General features: G+C 46.3%; 1 protein-coding gene across 10 annotated transcripts in view; it reads left to right on the top strand.

The window, feature by feature from the left end:
- Positions 1-14,353, top strand: part of PPFIA1 (PTPRF interacting protein alpha 1) — a 122,774-nt gene that overhangs the window by 66,879 nt on the left and 41,542 nt on the right. For all 10 annotated transcript variants that reach the window (XM_033206221.1, XM_033206216.1, XM_033206218.1 and 7 more), the window contains 6 exons: positions 2,013-2,144; positions 3,838-3,900; positions 4,855-4,934; positions 5,671-5,806; positions 10,264-10,487; positions 13,467-13,698. In XM_033206221.1, coding sequence (XP_033062112.1) covers positions 2,013-2,144; positions 3,838-3,900; positions 4,855-4,934; positions 5,671-5,806; positions 10,264-10,487; positions 13,467-13,698 — 867 coding nt within the window. The remainder of the gene's footprint in view (positions 1-2,012; positions 2,145-3,837; positions 3,901-4,854; positions 4,935-5,670; positions 5,807-10,263; positions 10,488-13,466; positions 13,699-14,353) is intronic.

Below are 14,353 nucleotides of genomic sequence, written 5' to 3'. Positions count from 1 at the left end.
ACAGACACAGCAGTGAACTTTAAGCTGTGTTCTTTAAAAATTATTTAAATATTGGCCGGGCGCGGTGGCTCAAGTCTGTAATCCCAGCACTTTGGGAGGCCGAGACGGGCGGATCACAAGGTCAGGAGATCGAGACCATCCTGGCTTAACACAGTGAAACTCCATCTCTACTAAAAAACATACAAAAAACTAGCCGGGCGAGGTGGCGGGCGCCTATAGTCCCAGCTACTCAGGAGGCTGAGGCAGGAGAATGGCGTAAACCCAGGAGGCAGAGCTTGCAGTGAACTGGGATCCAGCCACTGCACTCCAGCCTGGGCGACAGAACGAAACTCCATCTCAAAAAAAAAAAAAAAAATTATTTAAATGCTGACAGAAAATAAGCACAAAGAAGGATATTGTTTCTTTCCTAAGAGGAAGCATGTGATGCTCTGTATGCCCCATGATGTGCTGGACCCTTTCAGGTAATGAGAGTTGCTACATGTTAGACCTTGTGAGAAAAGGAGAGGTCACTCCTCATGTTTTCCCAGTGCAGAAACTGGGTGCACGGGGGTTGAATGCACTACCGATGGTGCCATCTCGTGGCTCTCTCCTTCCTGGGCAGCATGACTCAAGTGCATGTCATAACCCTGTGCCACTGCCCCCTGCCTGGGAGGAGCCCCCTGAGCACTGCAAGGGCACTTGGATGATGAGGGCGTGGAGGTGCCACCTGCTAACACTTCCTGTCCCCTTCTGCCTGTCATTTGAGAAACAGGTTTTATTTATTTTTTTTTATTTTTCATTTTTTTTTGAGACGGAGTCTCGCTCTGTCGCCCAGGCTGGAGTGCAGTGGCCGGATCTCAGCTCGCTGCAAGCTCCGCCTCCCGGGTTTACGCCATTCTCCTGCCTCAGCCTCCCGAGTAGCTGGGACTACAGGCGCCCGCCACCTTGCCCGGCTAGTTTTTTTATTTTTTTTTTTAGTAGAGACAGGGTTTCACCGTATTAGCCAGGATGGTCTCGATCTCCTGACCTCGTGATCCACCCGTCTCGGCCTCCCAAAGTGCTGGGATTACAGGCTTGAGCCACCGCGCCCGGCCGAGAAACAGGTTTTAAACCATGAACTTCTGCCGGGTGCGGTGGCTCAAGCCTGTAATCCCAGCACTTTGGGAGGCCGAGACAGGCGGATCACGAGGTCAGGAGATCGAGACCATCCTGGCTAACACGGTGAAACCCCGTCTCTACTAAAAAAATACAAAAAACTAGCCGGGCGAGGTGGTGGGCGCCTGTGGTCCCAGCTACTCGGGAGGCTGAGGCAGGAGAATGGCGTGAACCCGGGAGGCGGAGCTTGCAGTGAGCTGAGATCCGGCCACTGCACTCCAGCCCGGGCGACAGAGCGAGACTCCATCTCAAAAAAAAAAAAAAACCATGAACTTCTTTATGGTTTTATAAAATAACAGACAAGTCAGTTTTGTTACTACATATTAAAATTACTTAAGGTAATTATTTATAATTTTCGAATATAAATTTCCATTACGAGAAATTTAAGCAACATAGAGGTATAAAGAAAAAATATGAAAGTCTCTCTAGTGCTGCTTTTTTTTTTTCCAAAACAAACTTTTTAACTTCTTTGCTTTGTGAATTAAATTCACCCTTCCTCCCCAGATCCAGACCCAAGCTTTTAGTTACACAAGGGAAAATTCCTCTACCAGCATGGAGACAGGCTGTTCCTCTAAATATCTGCTATAAATCTGCTCCTTAAGTCCCTCTGACAGTTAACAACTAGTGACGTTCCTGAGGAGTCCTGTCAGAGGAGCAGTGGGACCTTCTAGTTAATAATCTCTCCAAGACGTGTCCTGTGTCCCCATGTCCATGACTTGGTTCTGGTCACCATGCAAATATCCACTCAAGACGGCAGTGCGGGAAGCACCCGGGGAGGGGAGGGCACGCATGGGGCTCACCCTGTTGGTCCTTGTGCTTTTAAAATAATGATCGAGCATTTACATGAGGTTTATAAGTCTTTGTTTCTCCTGCTTTAGGCAAGGCAAAGAGAGAAAATGAACGAGGAACATAATAAACGTCTATCAGACACTGTTGACAAGCTACTTTCAGAATCGAATGAGAGGCTTCAGCTCCATCTGAAAGAGAGAATGGCTGCTTTGGAAGATAAGGTAGGTTAGGTAACACGGACAGCGCTGGCGCTTTCCCACCCTCTGCCAAAAGACTGCTCATCTGCCCCTGAGCAGGCATGTGTAACAGTGGTTAGCAGCTGTTACCGAAAGTGGGAATTATTCTTTAAAGTGGAAAAGGTACACACAGTTATCCAGTCACTGAATTAACTTATTGTTTGCTATGTCCTTGCCCCATTTGCATGTATGGGAAATTGTTTATCATTCTTATTCTCTAGAATGAGAGTAGGTAAGTGATTTTTATAAAGGGCCAGATAGTAAATATTTTAGGCTTTTAGTAATGACAAGTAATTAAATAATTTTATGCCAATCAAGTAATTAGCACAAAAGCAGCCATAAATAACATGTAAAGGAATGGGTGTGGCTATGTTCCAATAAGATTCATTTGCAGAAATAAGTAGTGGGCTGGTTTTGGCCATCAAGTTCTAGTTTGCCAGCCCCTGCACTTGGATCATTTCTTGGTCCCAATCCTCACCCCTTTATTGTTCATGCATTAGAAGTTAATTTCTGGCCGGGCATGGTGGCTCACGTCTATAATCCCAGCACTTTGGGAGGCCGAGGCAGGCAGATGACTTCAGCTAGGAGTTCGAGACCAGCCTGGCCAACATGACCAAACCCCATCTCTGCTAAAAATATAAAAATTGGCCTGACCCGGGGACACCCGCCTGTAGTCCCAGCTACTCGAGAGGCTAAGGCTTGAAAATCGCTTGAACCCAGGAGGTGGAGGTTGCAGTGAGCCGAGATTGCATCACTGTACTTCATTCATTCTGTATGACAGCAAGATCCTGTCTCAAAAAAAAAAAAAAAGAAAAGAAAAAAGTTAATTTCTGTCTCATTTATAAACAGGTCACTTAGGGAGTATCGTGTGCTAGAAAGGGTTTAATCAGCTGGAACCAAATAAATATTACAACCTCTACCTTCATTCTTTTTCATTTGATTTGGAAAAAGTTGAAGGCTGAGCCTGGACTCTGAGCACTGTCATCATGGAAACATGTTAGCTGTCGCCAGAGCGAAGGGATATCCTAGAATCTGTGTCAGAGAAGCTCTAATGGGCAGCAGCTGGATTCCGGTTTGATCAAGCCTCTCCTGACTATGCAGTGTCCCTAGCAATGAGACTCAGAAACTGCCCTGAGATTGGCTGTTAGGATCGGGGTCTGCTCATCTGAGAGACTGATGATTCCCGCTCATTGCATGACACGTTTATTTACATGGTGCTGACCATGGAGGGCATTTCCAGAGACCACACAGAGTCGTTATCCCACTCACATTGATCAGTGGGTCAGCCTTAATGGAGCAGCGTTTTTATTTTTGATTTTATCTTTGATTATCTTTGAAACTTAAATTCAGGTTTCCCAAGTGACTGAGAAATTATAAAGCCTAAAAGCTAGTATAAGCCAGTTTAACTGACTAAAATGAACTTGCACCGTGAACTTGACATACCTACCTTTAGAAAGTTCATTTGGTGAGGAGTAGATGTTACATTAGTAAGAGACATAAGAGAAGGTGTCGCCGCCTCGTGGTCTGACTCTGGGACTATGGCAATGCTTGCTGGTGTGCTCTCTTGCTCCGTTCCCTTTCTGTGGTCTTTTTTTTTTTTTTTAAACAGACAGAGCCATGCTGTGTATTTAAATGGGACATTTTAAAGAAACACTAAAGGACTATCTGTCTTTTTCAGAATTCTCTATTAAGAGAAGTTGAAAATGCAAAAAAGCAATTAGAAGAAACACAACATGATAAGGTACTGAAACCTTCTCTAAATCCATGAAGAGCCGAGTTGCACTGAGTTAATGATGATGATAGTTACTGCAGATGTCTGACAGTGGAGATCAACTTGGTTTGTGGCTCTCATAGTCCACTGCCATAAGTTTCTAGCGCTCTCAGGCTTGTATGTTGAATGCCTTTGTATTTCAGGTGTATTTTGAGTCTGGCTGTGCATATGGTTCAGAATTCAGAGTCCTTTCTGGGTTTATTTGAAGCTAAAATATTAGCATCGATGACAGTGCTGTCCAACAGAAATATAATATGAGCTGCTTAAGTAATGTTTAATTTTCTAATAGTCACATTTTAGAAAGTAAGAAATAGGTAAAATCTATTTTATTTAATTCAGTATATGTAAAATGTTATTGTTTCATTATGTATGAATAGTCACAGAACTGAGCTACTTGACATTCTTTTTCCACTGTGTATTTCGTAGTCACAGCACATGTCCATTTAGACTAACCCTTTACAAGGGCTCAGTAGCCACATGTGGCCAGTGGGGGACAGCACAGCTCTAGAAATGAGATCAAGTGTACTCATGACACAGGAATGGATGCATACCTGATGTAAGCCAATTAAACACAGCACAGAGATGCACAGAGTGTGAATATTGTTCCCTTTCTCCCCTAAAAGAGTCTGCTTCTCTACAAAACTAGTAATTGTTAATGGTTTGGTGTTTATCCTCTTAAAAGCTTTTCTATGACTAAGACACAGCTTTTCATTCATTAGGGCTTACAAAGTTAATATAGTAGTCTGAGTGTTTATGTTTATTGCAGTACTCTTGGAGAGAATTTTCCCAGAATTAAAATGTTTGGTATTTGTAACTGCTGATTTAACCTGTTAGGGTTATTCTCAGCATCTGAGCACATTTGAAGTAAGTGGTTTTAAAATCTCAAAGAGATAGCAGTATTGTAAGTCTTTTGCTTTTCTGTAGGATCAGCTTGTCCTGAACATTGAAGCACTGAGAGCCGAACTAGACCAGATGAGGCTAAGAGGTGCTTCACTTCATCATGGGTATGGTATTAACCAGTGAGCAGCCGTGTTGTCAGCACCTGTGGCAGGCCAGCTCTTGGCTCTGTGGGCAGCCTAACTGGATGCGGCTAATGGTGTGGCCTCAAGGAGCCTGTAGCTTAGTAGGAAGCAAGAGAGAAGAGTAAAATAACTCAAAGGTTAGAGCTTGGTACTGAGGAGACACATTATTGGCAGAACTCCAAAACACAGGAGGAGTTTTGATCAGTTAGTATTTGGATATATTAATCGAGGTGCCCAGCAGAGTGTGACACTGATGATGTAAGAGCAGGATGACAGATCCCAAGATCTCACACCACAGATGCTGGCATGGGTGGGACAATTGCAGAGCAGTTGAAGGCCAGCAGTGGCGTGTGGCTGTGTTTTTCGTCAGCCCTGGGAAAGTGGAGCAGAAATGCAGAGCTGGACACCTGAACCCAGAGGAGGGGTCTCAGGGGACCTGGGGTCTCTCTCATCCTAGACAGCTGGGCTCCTTGTTGCTCATCGCCATGGCCGTCTGCACAGCTTTTCCTGGAGAGCTTTCTACCTGGTGGGGCTGAGAGACTGAAACTGTTGTCCTGGAGTAGGCAACAAGTAGCTCTTGGGGCGGGCGAGAGCAGTGCCCTCCCTGGAGACCCTTTCCTGTGTGGAATAACTTTTCCAAATTGATAGATTCTGCCTTAACTGGAAGAGAGTTTATTTCCTTTTCTAATAATGATCATTCTTATTTTTCATGTTTCAGCCGACCCCACTTGGGCAGTGTCCCAGATTTCAGGTTCCCCATGGCAGACGGCCACACAGACTCCTACAGCACCAGCGCAGTGCTGCGGCGCCCGCAGAAAGGCCGTCTGGCAGCCCTGCGAGATGAGCCTTCCAAGGCAAGGTCTTTGTGTGAAATACCTCTGCTTACGTGAAAGTTAACCTACTTATCCTGTGGCTTTCAGACTGCTTTGGAATAAAAATGTTGATAGGTCATTGCCTTTCTTGCCCTCCTCTCATTTCTATTTTCTGGCTAAGAGTTTAGCTTTTAGAGCATTTTTTAAAATAGGGTTTTGTTTTTGTTTTTTTTAAAGAGATAGGGTCTGTGTTGCCCAAGCTGCTCTTAAACTCCTGGCCTCAAGCAGTCCTCTTGCCTCGGCCTCACAAAGTGCTGGTACTACAGGCGTGAGCCATTGTGCCTGGCGTCTGTAGTTTTTTTCTTTCTTTCTTTCTTTTAATAGGAATTCTTATAAAAATACAGTCATTTTTAAATACAATGATAATCATGGATTTAAAGTAGTGATTAAAAATAAATGAGTAGGCCAGGTGCAGGTGGCTCACACCTGTAATCCCAGAACTTTGGGAGGCCAAGGCAGGTGGATCACCTGAGGTCAGGAGTTTGAGATCAGCCTGGCTAACATGGTGAAACCCCATCTCTACTAAAAATACAAAAAATGAGCTGGGCATGGTGGCAGGTGCCTGTAATCCCAGCTACTCGGGAGGCTGAGGCAGAAGAATCGCTTGAACCCGGAGGCATTGCAGTGAGCTGAGAAAGCATCATTGCACTCCAGCCTGGACTACAAGAGCGAAACTCCATCTCAAAAAAGAATAGAATAGAAAGGAATAGGAATAGGAAGAGGAACAGGAACAGGAACAGCAATAGGAATCTGGGTGCAGTGCCTCACACCGGTAATCCCAGTGCTTTGGGAGGATCACTTGAAGCCAGGAGCTTGAGACCAGCTTCGGCAACACAGGGAGACCCCTGTCTCTTTTTTTAAAAAAATGAAAAAATTAGCTGGGTGTGGTAGTGTGTGCCTATAGTCCCAGCTACTCGGGAAGCTGAGGCAGAAGGGTCCTTTCAGCCCAGGAGATTGAGACCAGCCTGGGCAACATAGTAAGACCCCATCTGTACAAATAAAGAAATTAGCTGGGCATGGTGGCATGCGCCTGCAGTCCCAGCTACTCTTGGGGCTGGGGTAGAAGGATCCTTTGGGCCCCGGGAGGTCAATGCTATAGTGAGCTATGATTGCACCACTGTGCTCCAGCTTGGTCAACAGAGTAAAACCCTGTTTCTAAAAAATAAAAGAAGTAATTGAATACGTATATTCATCATTTAGTGAAAAGAATTCACCTTTGAACGTTTACCTTCTTTCTTTGGTCTGTTCAGCAGCGTTTATTTCAATACATATAAGTATAATTTTAGCCCCCATAGTCACTCAACAACTAGTTTGGGCCAGGCCCCATTACAGACTGTAGAGACCTAGGGCTGCAGCGGTGTGTATTAAAACAGGAAGAATGCCTGCATCCCAGAGGACACAAACAGTTGACATATAAAGTCTGGTAGTGTGTGTTTGTTGACTATTGGTGTGTAACAAATTACTACGGAGCTCAGTGGCTTAAAACAGTGAACATTTCATAGTTCACAGCTCCTGTGAGCGCAGGAGCAGCAGAGCAGGACAGTCCTGGCTCAATCTGGCAAGACTGGAGCCGCAGAAAAACCCAGCTGCGGCAGGAGGCCTCGGGGCCATCACCCACCACTTGGATCTGGCCACCGGGGCTGCTCTGTGGTCCTTGCATTGTGATGCAAGCAGCCCGTACTTTAGGAGGGGGCGAGAAGAAAGTCCCACAGCCTTTCCAGTCTGGTCTTGGATGCTGCAACCTTCACTTCCTCTATTCTGTTCATTTGAGTGAGGCGCTAAGTCTTGCCCACACTCAGGGTTTGGGGTGAGAATCACCCTCCACCTCTTAAAGGGACGAGTGTTCAAAGTGTTTGTGGACATATTTTTAAACCATCCCGGTATGTCAGATGGTAATAAACATGGAAATGGGACTCAGGGCGGCCCTGAGCTGTGGAGTGAGCAGGGGAATACGAATTTTAAGTAGGGAGGCCAGGGAGACAGTATAGCGAGGGTGACATCTGAGCAGGGAGTGAAGGAGGAAGGAGGAGCAGCACGTGGAACATGTTCAGTGTATTGTTATGGAGTGCCAACAAAATTTGCTGAAGGATTGGATCCAGGGTGAGAAGGAAAGAGAGGAGTCAGAGATGACTCCAAGGATTCGGGCTTGAGCAGCTAAAAGGATGGAGTCTGTTTCTTGAGATGAGGAAGACATTGGCTTGGAGGAGAGTAGGAATTAGCCAGGGCCGTGTTCAGGTTGACAGGACTATCAGCTGTCCAGGTGAGGTGGCAGGTTGGCTGTTGAATATGCCAATCTGGAACCCAAGAGAGACGTCTAGAACTAGAGATGAAAATGGAGGCGTCTTGAGCATATGGATGGTATTAAGCAACATGAGACAAGACGACGTCATCTCATGGGTGCCTGTGGATGGAGACAAGGCCCAAGAATGGAGCTCTGGGGTGCTCCAAGACCATGGGTGGGGAGATTGGGAAGGAATGAGACAGAGGCATGACCAGCAAGGGGTAGGGTCCTGGGACCAACTGGGCAGAGTGCTCGGGGAGGAGAGGAGAGCAGCAGAGTCCAACCTGCTGATGGGCCAGGTCAGATGGGAGACGGGACCACGGGACAGCTGGTGGCCTTAGTAACGGGGAGCACGTTGGAACTGCCATAAAGTAGTCCCACTGGTGGGGAAGTAAGCACTCAAAGCTTGCCTGCAGCAAGGTCTGGAGAAGTGGGGAGAGGAAGACAGAATGGAGGCGGCTCACCGGGATCTTTTACTCTGGTTGGCAGCGGAACAGTGGAGGGGTGGGTGAAAGCAGACCCGGGCAGGGATGGGGGAAGGGCCTTGGTTTCTGCTGTGGTGTTTTAAGGTGAGATGAGGGAGAAAATGTCCTTGTGCTAATGGGACGAGCTAGTGGAACTTGCTTATCCAGAGAGGGAGCCAGGGCTTGAGGCTGCTGCCCAGCAGGTGGGGCTGACCCCAGAGAGGAGGAAGGCTGAGTGCAGGCCTTGGTTTTTGTCTCCATGAAATGGGAAGGTCACCGGCTGGGAATGAGAATGGGAGAGGAGGTGTTGGGGGCTGGGAGTGAGAATGGGAGAGGAGGTGTTGGGGGCTGGGAGTGAGAATGGGAGAGGAGGTGTTGGGGGCTGGGAGTGAGAATGGGAGAGGAGGTGCTGGGGGCTTGAAGAGTGAGGCGGCATGAAAGAATCACACCTGGGGGATTGCGTAGGTCCCGTCACACACACTTTACCCTCTGCATTCTGATGACGTACGTGATGTCTCAGTCAGACACGGCCACTCAGCACTGAGCTGCCCGTGCCGCGTACTCTGCCATTCTTGAGATCATCCTTGATTCTCTCAGTTGCTGCTGCCCTCCTTTCCTTGTTCGGGCTTGGTAGTAAGAGCCACAGGTAGGGCAGGATGTGGACACACAGGTTGGTTAGAGGGTACTGGAAAACATGAAATTTACAGCAACTGAGTGAACTCAGTTGATACGGATTTAAATCTTTTTTTTTTTTTTTTTTTTTGTAACTTTCTGGTAGCATGTATAATTGGAGCACAGTTTTTTTTTTTATTAATCCATATTGGTAATACATATTTAGGGGGTATATGTGATAATTTGATACATTCATGTAATTACATCAGGGTAATTGGGATATCCATCACCTTACGTATTTCTTTCTTTACGCTAGGAACATTCAAGTTATTCCCTTGCAGCTATTTTGAAATGTATCACCTTTTTTTTTTTTTTTCTGAGGCAGAGTCTCTCTCTGTCGCCCAGGCTGGAGTGCAATGGTGCGACCTGGGCTCACTGCAGCTTCCACCTCCCAGGTTCAAGCGATTCTCCTGCCTTAGCCTCCCGAGTAGCTGGGATTACAGGCATGAGCCACTACGCCTGGCTAATTTTTGTATTTTTGGTAGAGGCGGGGTTTTGCCATGCTGGCCAGGTTGATCTCGAACTCCTGACCTCAGGTGATTCATCCGCCTCAGCCTCCCAAAATGCTGGGTTTGCAGGTATGTGCCACCACGCCTGGCGTGTATCACCTAGTAATGTTAACTCTAGTCACCCTGCTGATCTATCCAACACCAGGTCTTGTTTCTTCTAAGGGTATATTTGCAGCCATTGATCAGCCTCTCTTCATCCTCCCCCTCCCCACCCTTCCCAGCTGATTTTCGGTTTTTGTTTCTGACTCTGTTGTCTCCCAGTTGTGTATTTCACCATGGAAGTACCACGTGTCCATGTTAGGGCGTTAATATCACAAGGGTCCAAGGAATGGATTGTTGCCCTCCCCAATTTCTTAAATACTGCCTGCTTCATGTCAGTACCTTATGAGCACGGCTCATCTTTCTAAAATCTTTTGGGCTTTCATTAAAGAATTTATAAATTTCTGATAGATTTATGTTTCTGCAATGAATGCTGTTACTTTATCTGCTGAGATTTGGTTTTCTTGGTTATAGGTACAGACTCTTAATGAGCAGGATTGGGAACGTGCCCAGCAAGCTAGTGTCTTGGCAAATGTAGCACAAGCATTTGAGAGTGATGCTGATGTGTCTGATGGTGAAGATGACAGGGACACTCTCCTCAGCTCAGTTGACCTGCTGTCGCCCAGCGGCCAGGCCGACGCGCACACGCTAGCCATGATGCTTCAGGAGCAGCTGGACGCCATCAACAAAGAGATCAGGTGTGTGCAGCCGTGCATTACACTCACCACACGCGTGGGTGTCTCTGAGGAATCTCATCCTGCCTGGAAAAGTCTGGATGAAATACTAGTGACATTTCTAAGTGTTCCATAATAATAGAACTTACTTAACTTCTGTTTTAAGAATTTTAAGTTCTGAAATTGCCCTTGAATATAAAATTCAAGTAACCAGGGCACTCTCCCCACAGTCACGGCACTGGTACCTTTCTGTAGAACACTGTGGGACGTGAGAGGTGTTCAGTCCTTCCCCTGAGCACCTCGCCACATAGCTGAAGGGTGCCTGAAGGGGCTCTGGGCCCGCCCGGCTCCCACTGCCATCCTGAGAGTTGCACCTGGAAGGCCATGTGAGCTGAACACATCTGGAGGAGGCCGATCGGCCTAACTTCCTGACCCGGAGTGCAGATGAAAAGTGTGCACGGCAGTGGGCTGGGAAGAGATGACAGACTGAAGCCTGCCTTGGATGAACAGCCTCCACAGGCCAGTGCCACTCACTAGAGAGACCAGTGCTCAGAACACGTGCATGCCAGAGTGGACACACAGGGTGGGAAGGGAGAGGGAGGGTTGCTTATCAACCCCCTTCTGGTCTGAGTGTCCCTCCTTGACCCTGAACCCTGAAAGGAGCGCGTCGCTGTCACCTGCCATGTATGCAGCCTCCTGCACAGAAGAGGCTGTGTGTAGTGCGTCCATTAGCCTCACATGTTCAGGTCCCATCACACAGTGGCCTGGCACAGAACACTGGAGCTCTTCAGGAGTGCACGCTCCACTCCAGTGTGCCTTTCCCTGTGTGAAGTTAACACGGACAGTGAGTGCTCAGAGTGCAGGTTTGCCTTCTAGTCTCATCAGTATTTTGAAGGGTTTTCTTTAGCAACTTTAGCAGTTACAGTGCAGAACTTCCAAAATGGGCCAACTGTAGAATGGAATCCAAGAATTGCTTTTATATTGACAAAGAGACAGGTAAACCCTGCCCACGCTGGCTTGGCCTAGGGACACAGCAGTGTGACTAGGGGGTGCCTGGGATCTACCCCCCGGGCCCTGACCTGACGTGCCACTTGGCCAGCCTGAATCCAAATGAGGAACAGTTGTGTGCGTGGAGTCCTGTGGCGGGTCTGGGTGGGGTGCTGCCAGGACTTGGTTGTGAAGTTTATGCGGGTAGAGGTGCCAGTCCTGGTCAGAGAGAACAGGAGGTAAAGAAGAGAAGGTTAAGAGAAACATCAACAAGAGCTGTATTACTCCAGCTTTTTTTTGATTAAGAAGAAAAAAAAATAGGGCTGTATGTTCTGAGGTAAGAAGTTGGTGTGCTGCCTGTGTTTTTGACTTTGTAAACTCCCATTTCATGTGCCATGTTGAGAACTGGTGAAGAGGCCCCTGCAGCAATCTGTTGCCAGGCATGGGGGGCCCTTTGAAGGAGGAGGTGCAAAATAATACGATGAAGTGTTCAGAAAGATAGTCTTTCCTCATCATTATGTGAGCTGGGAAAGGATTACATACCTTTTGTTTTTATTTTTTATAATGTATTACTAGATAAAAGTGCTTCCTCTTTATGCAGAAAGTTGACCTGGTGTAAATGTTCTGTCCACTGACTTGTGGATTTTCTTCTATGAATAATGATTAGAAATGTAAATAGAGCTTTAATTGGAAGGATTATTGCAAGGTTTCTATATTTTAATACTAGAACAATTATTATTGGCACAAATATTAAAACTGCTGTCTAGTGATCCACTCTAGGATAGCGGAGCATTAATCTTGAATTCCAAATTAATGTAGCGTGGTTGGCATGAATCCAGAAATTTAGATGAGGATGGTAGAGAATCCCATCAGATAACACTCTGGTTCAGATTTAAACTGAAAAAAAAAAAAAAAAAAAAAAAACCTCAGTATTTTCATTTAATCTAAACAGTTAAGTGTTTGGAAACTCCTAATTGCTTTGTGGATCTGTTCTTTATATTAGAGTTCCTGATTTCCAGTTGAAGAAATCTGTAGAAGTCTTCAGCTTTGCTCTAAGAATAGGGGAGATAAGGGTCATAAAATTTTAAAATATTGCTCAGTAAGGAAACTATTAATTGCAACCATAGGAAAAATTGCCATCCAGCCTTCTCCAAAATTTTAGTGTAAATAAGTAAAATCAAATATGAATGATATCGAGAACAAACAAGACTCAATGGAAGGTTTACTTTTTCTTGTTGTAAGATGTAGTACATTAAAAAAGATTGAGGCCAGTGTGGTGGCTTATGTCCCACCATTTTGGGAGGAGGCTGAGGTTGGAGGATGGCTTGAAGCCAGGAGTTTGAGACCAGCCTTGGCAACGTAGGAAGACCTCGTCTCTACAAAATTTTTTTAAAAATGAGCCAGGCGTGGTGGTGCATACCTGTTGCCCCAGCAACTTGGGAGGCTGAGGCAGGAGGATCCCTTGAGCCCAGGAGTTCGAGGCTGCAGTGAGCTGTGATCATGCTACTGTACTCCAGCCAGGATGAGAGAGTGAGACTGTGTCTCAAAAAATATAAAAATTAGACCGGGCGCAGTGGCTCACGCCTGTAATCCCAGCACTTTGGGAGGCTGAGGCGGGCAGATCACAAGGTCAGAAGTTCGAGACCAGTCTGGCCAACATGGTGAAACTAAAAATACAAAAAATTAGCCGGGCATGGTGATGCATGCCTGTAATCGCAGCTACTTGGGAGGCTGAGGCAGGAGAATTATTTGAACCCAGGAGGCGGAGGTTGCAGTGAGCTGAGATCGCGCCATTGCACTCTAGCCTGGGCAACAGAGCGAGACTCCATCTCAAAACAAACAAACAAAAACATAAAAATTTAAAAAGAGTAGGACATTTTTGCTGAAGTGTTCATTGAGCAAGTTATTATTGGAGTTTACTCATAGTAATACAGAGTATAAGCATGGTTTTTCTCATGCAAACACATTAATCTGTTTGCCGAAACGGGAGGACTGACTGCTTTTGTTTTATTTTAGGTTGATTCAGGAAGAAAAAGAAAACACAGAGCAGCGGGCAGAGGAGATTGAAAGTCGAGTCGGCAGTGGAAGTCTAGACAATCTTGGTCGTTTTAGATCAATGAGCTCCATTCCCCCCTACCCTGCTTCCTCGCTTGCTAGCTCCTCCCCTCCGGGCAGTGGGCGCTCCACCCCACGAAGGATCCCTCACAGCCCAGCCCGGGAAGTGGACAGACTGGGCGTCATGACCCTTGTACGTATCCGCCCTTTCCCTGCTGTGGCTGCCCTCAGCATACCTGTATGAAATTCTGGACACTACAAATCTACCCACAAGAAAATCAAGTACATTCATTATTCTAAGAGGTTCAAGATTATAAAAACTAGTTACTATTTAATCATTCAATTATGACAAACTAATTTTAACATTTGGGGCTGGGCGTGGTGGCTCACGCCTGTGATTCCTCACACTTTGGGAGACTGAGGTGGGCAGATCAGTTGAGCCCAGGAGGTCAAAACCAGCTGGGCAACATGGCAAAACCCTGTCTTTACAAAAAGTAGCTGGGCATGGTGGTGTATGCCTGTAGTCCCAGCTACTCTGGAGGCTGAGGTGGGAGGATCACCTGAGCCCAGGAGGTCGAGGCTACAGTGAGCCATGATTGCATCACTGCCCTCCAGCCTGGGCAGCAGAGTGAGACCCTATCTCAAAACAAATCCCAAAAAACATAAAAAAGTTTTTTTAATATTTGGATGACCAGGCTAGCATGTCACCATTTGTTTGTGTGACATTAGGCATGACAACTATGCAAAAGTACAGCAGCCAGAAGGGGAAATATTTTCTGTTTTCTAGGAAAAACCACTTAGCAAAAGTAAATAAAGGCAGACATCAGAGCATATGGGAAAATGTACAA

The sequence above is a fragment of the Trachypithecus francoisi genome, unplaced genomic scaffold (assembly GCF_009764315.1).
Source record: "Trachypithecus francoisi isolate TF-2019V2 unplaced genomic scaffold, Tfra_2.0 Lachesis_group8, whole genome shotgun sequence".
Classification (NCBI taxonomy): domain Eukaryota; kingdom Metazoa; phylum Chordata; class Mammalia; order Primates; family Cercopithecidae; genus Trachypithecus; species Trachypithecus francoisi.
Note: the sequence above shows the minus strand (reverse complement) of the source record. Positions and strands in the feature narration are given on the sequence as shown.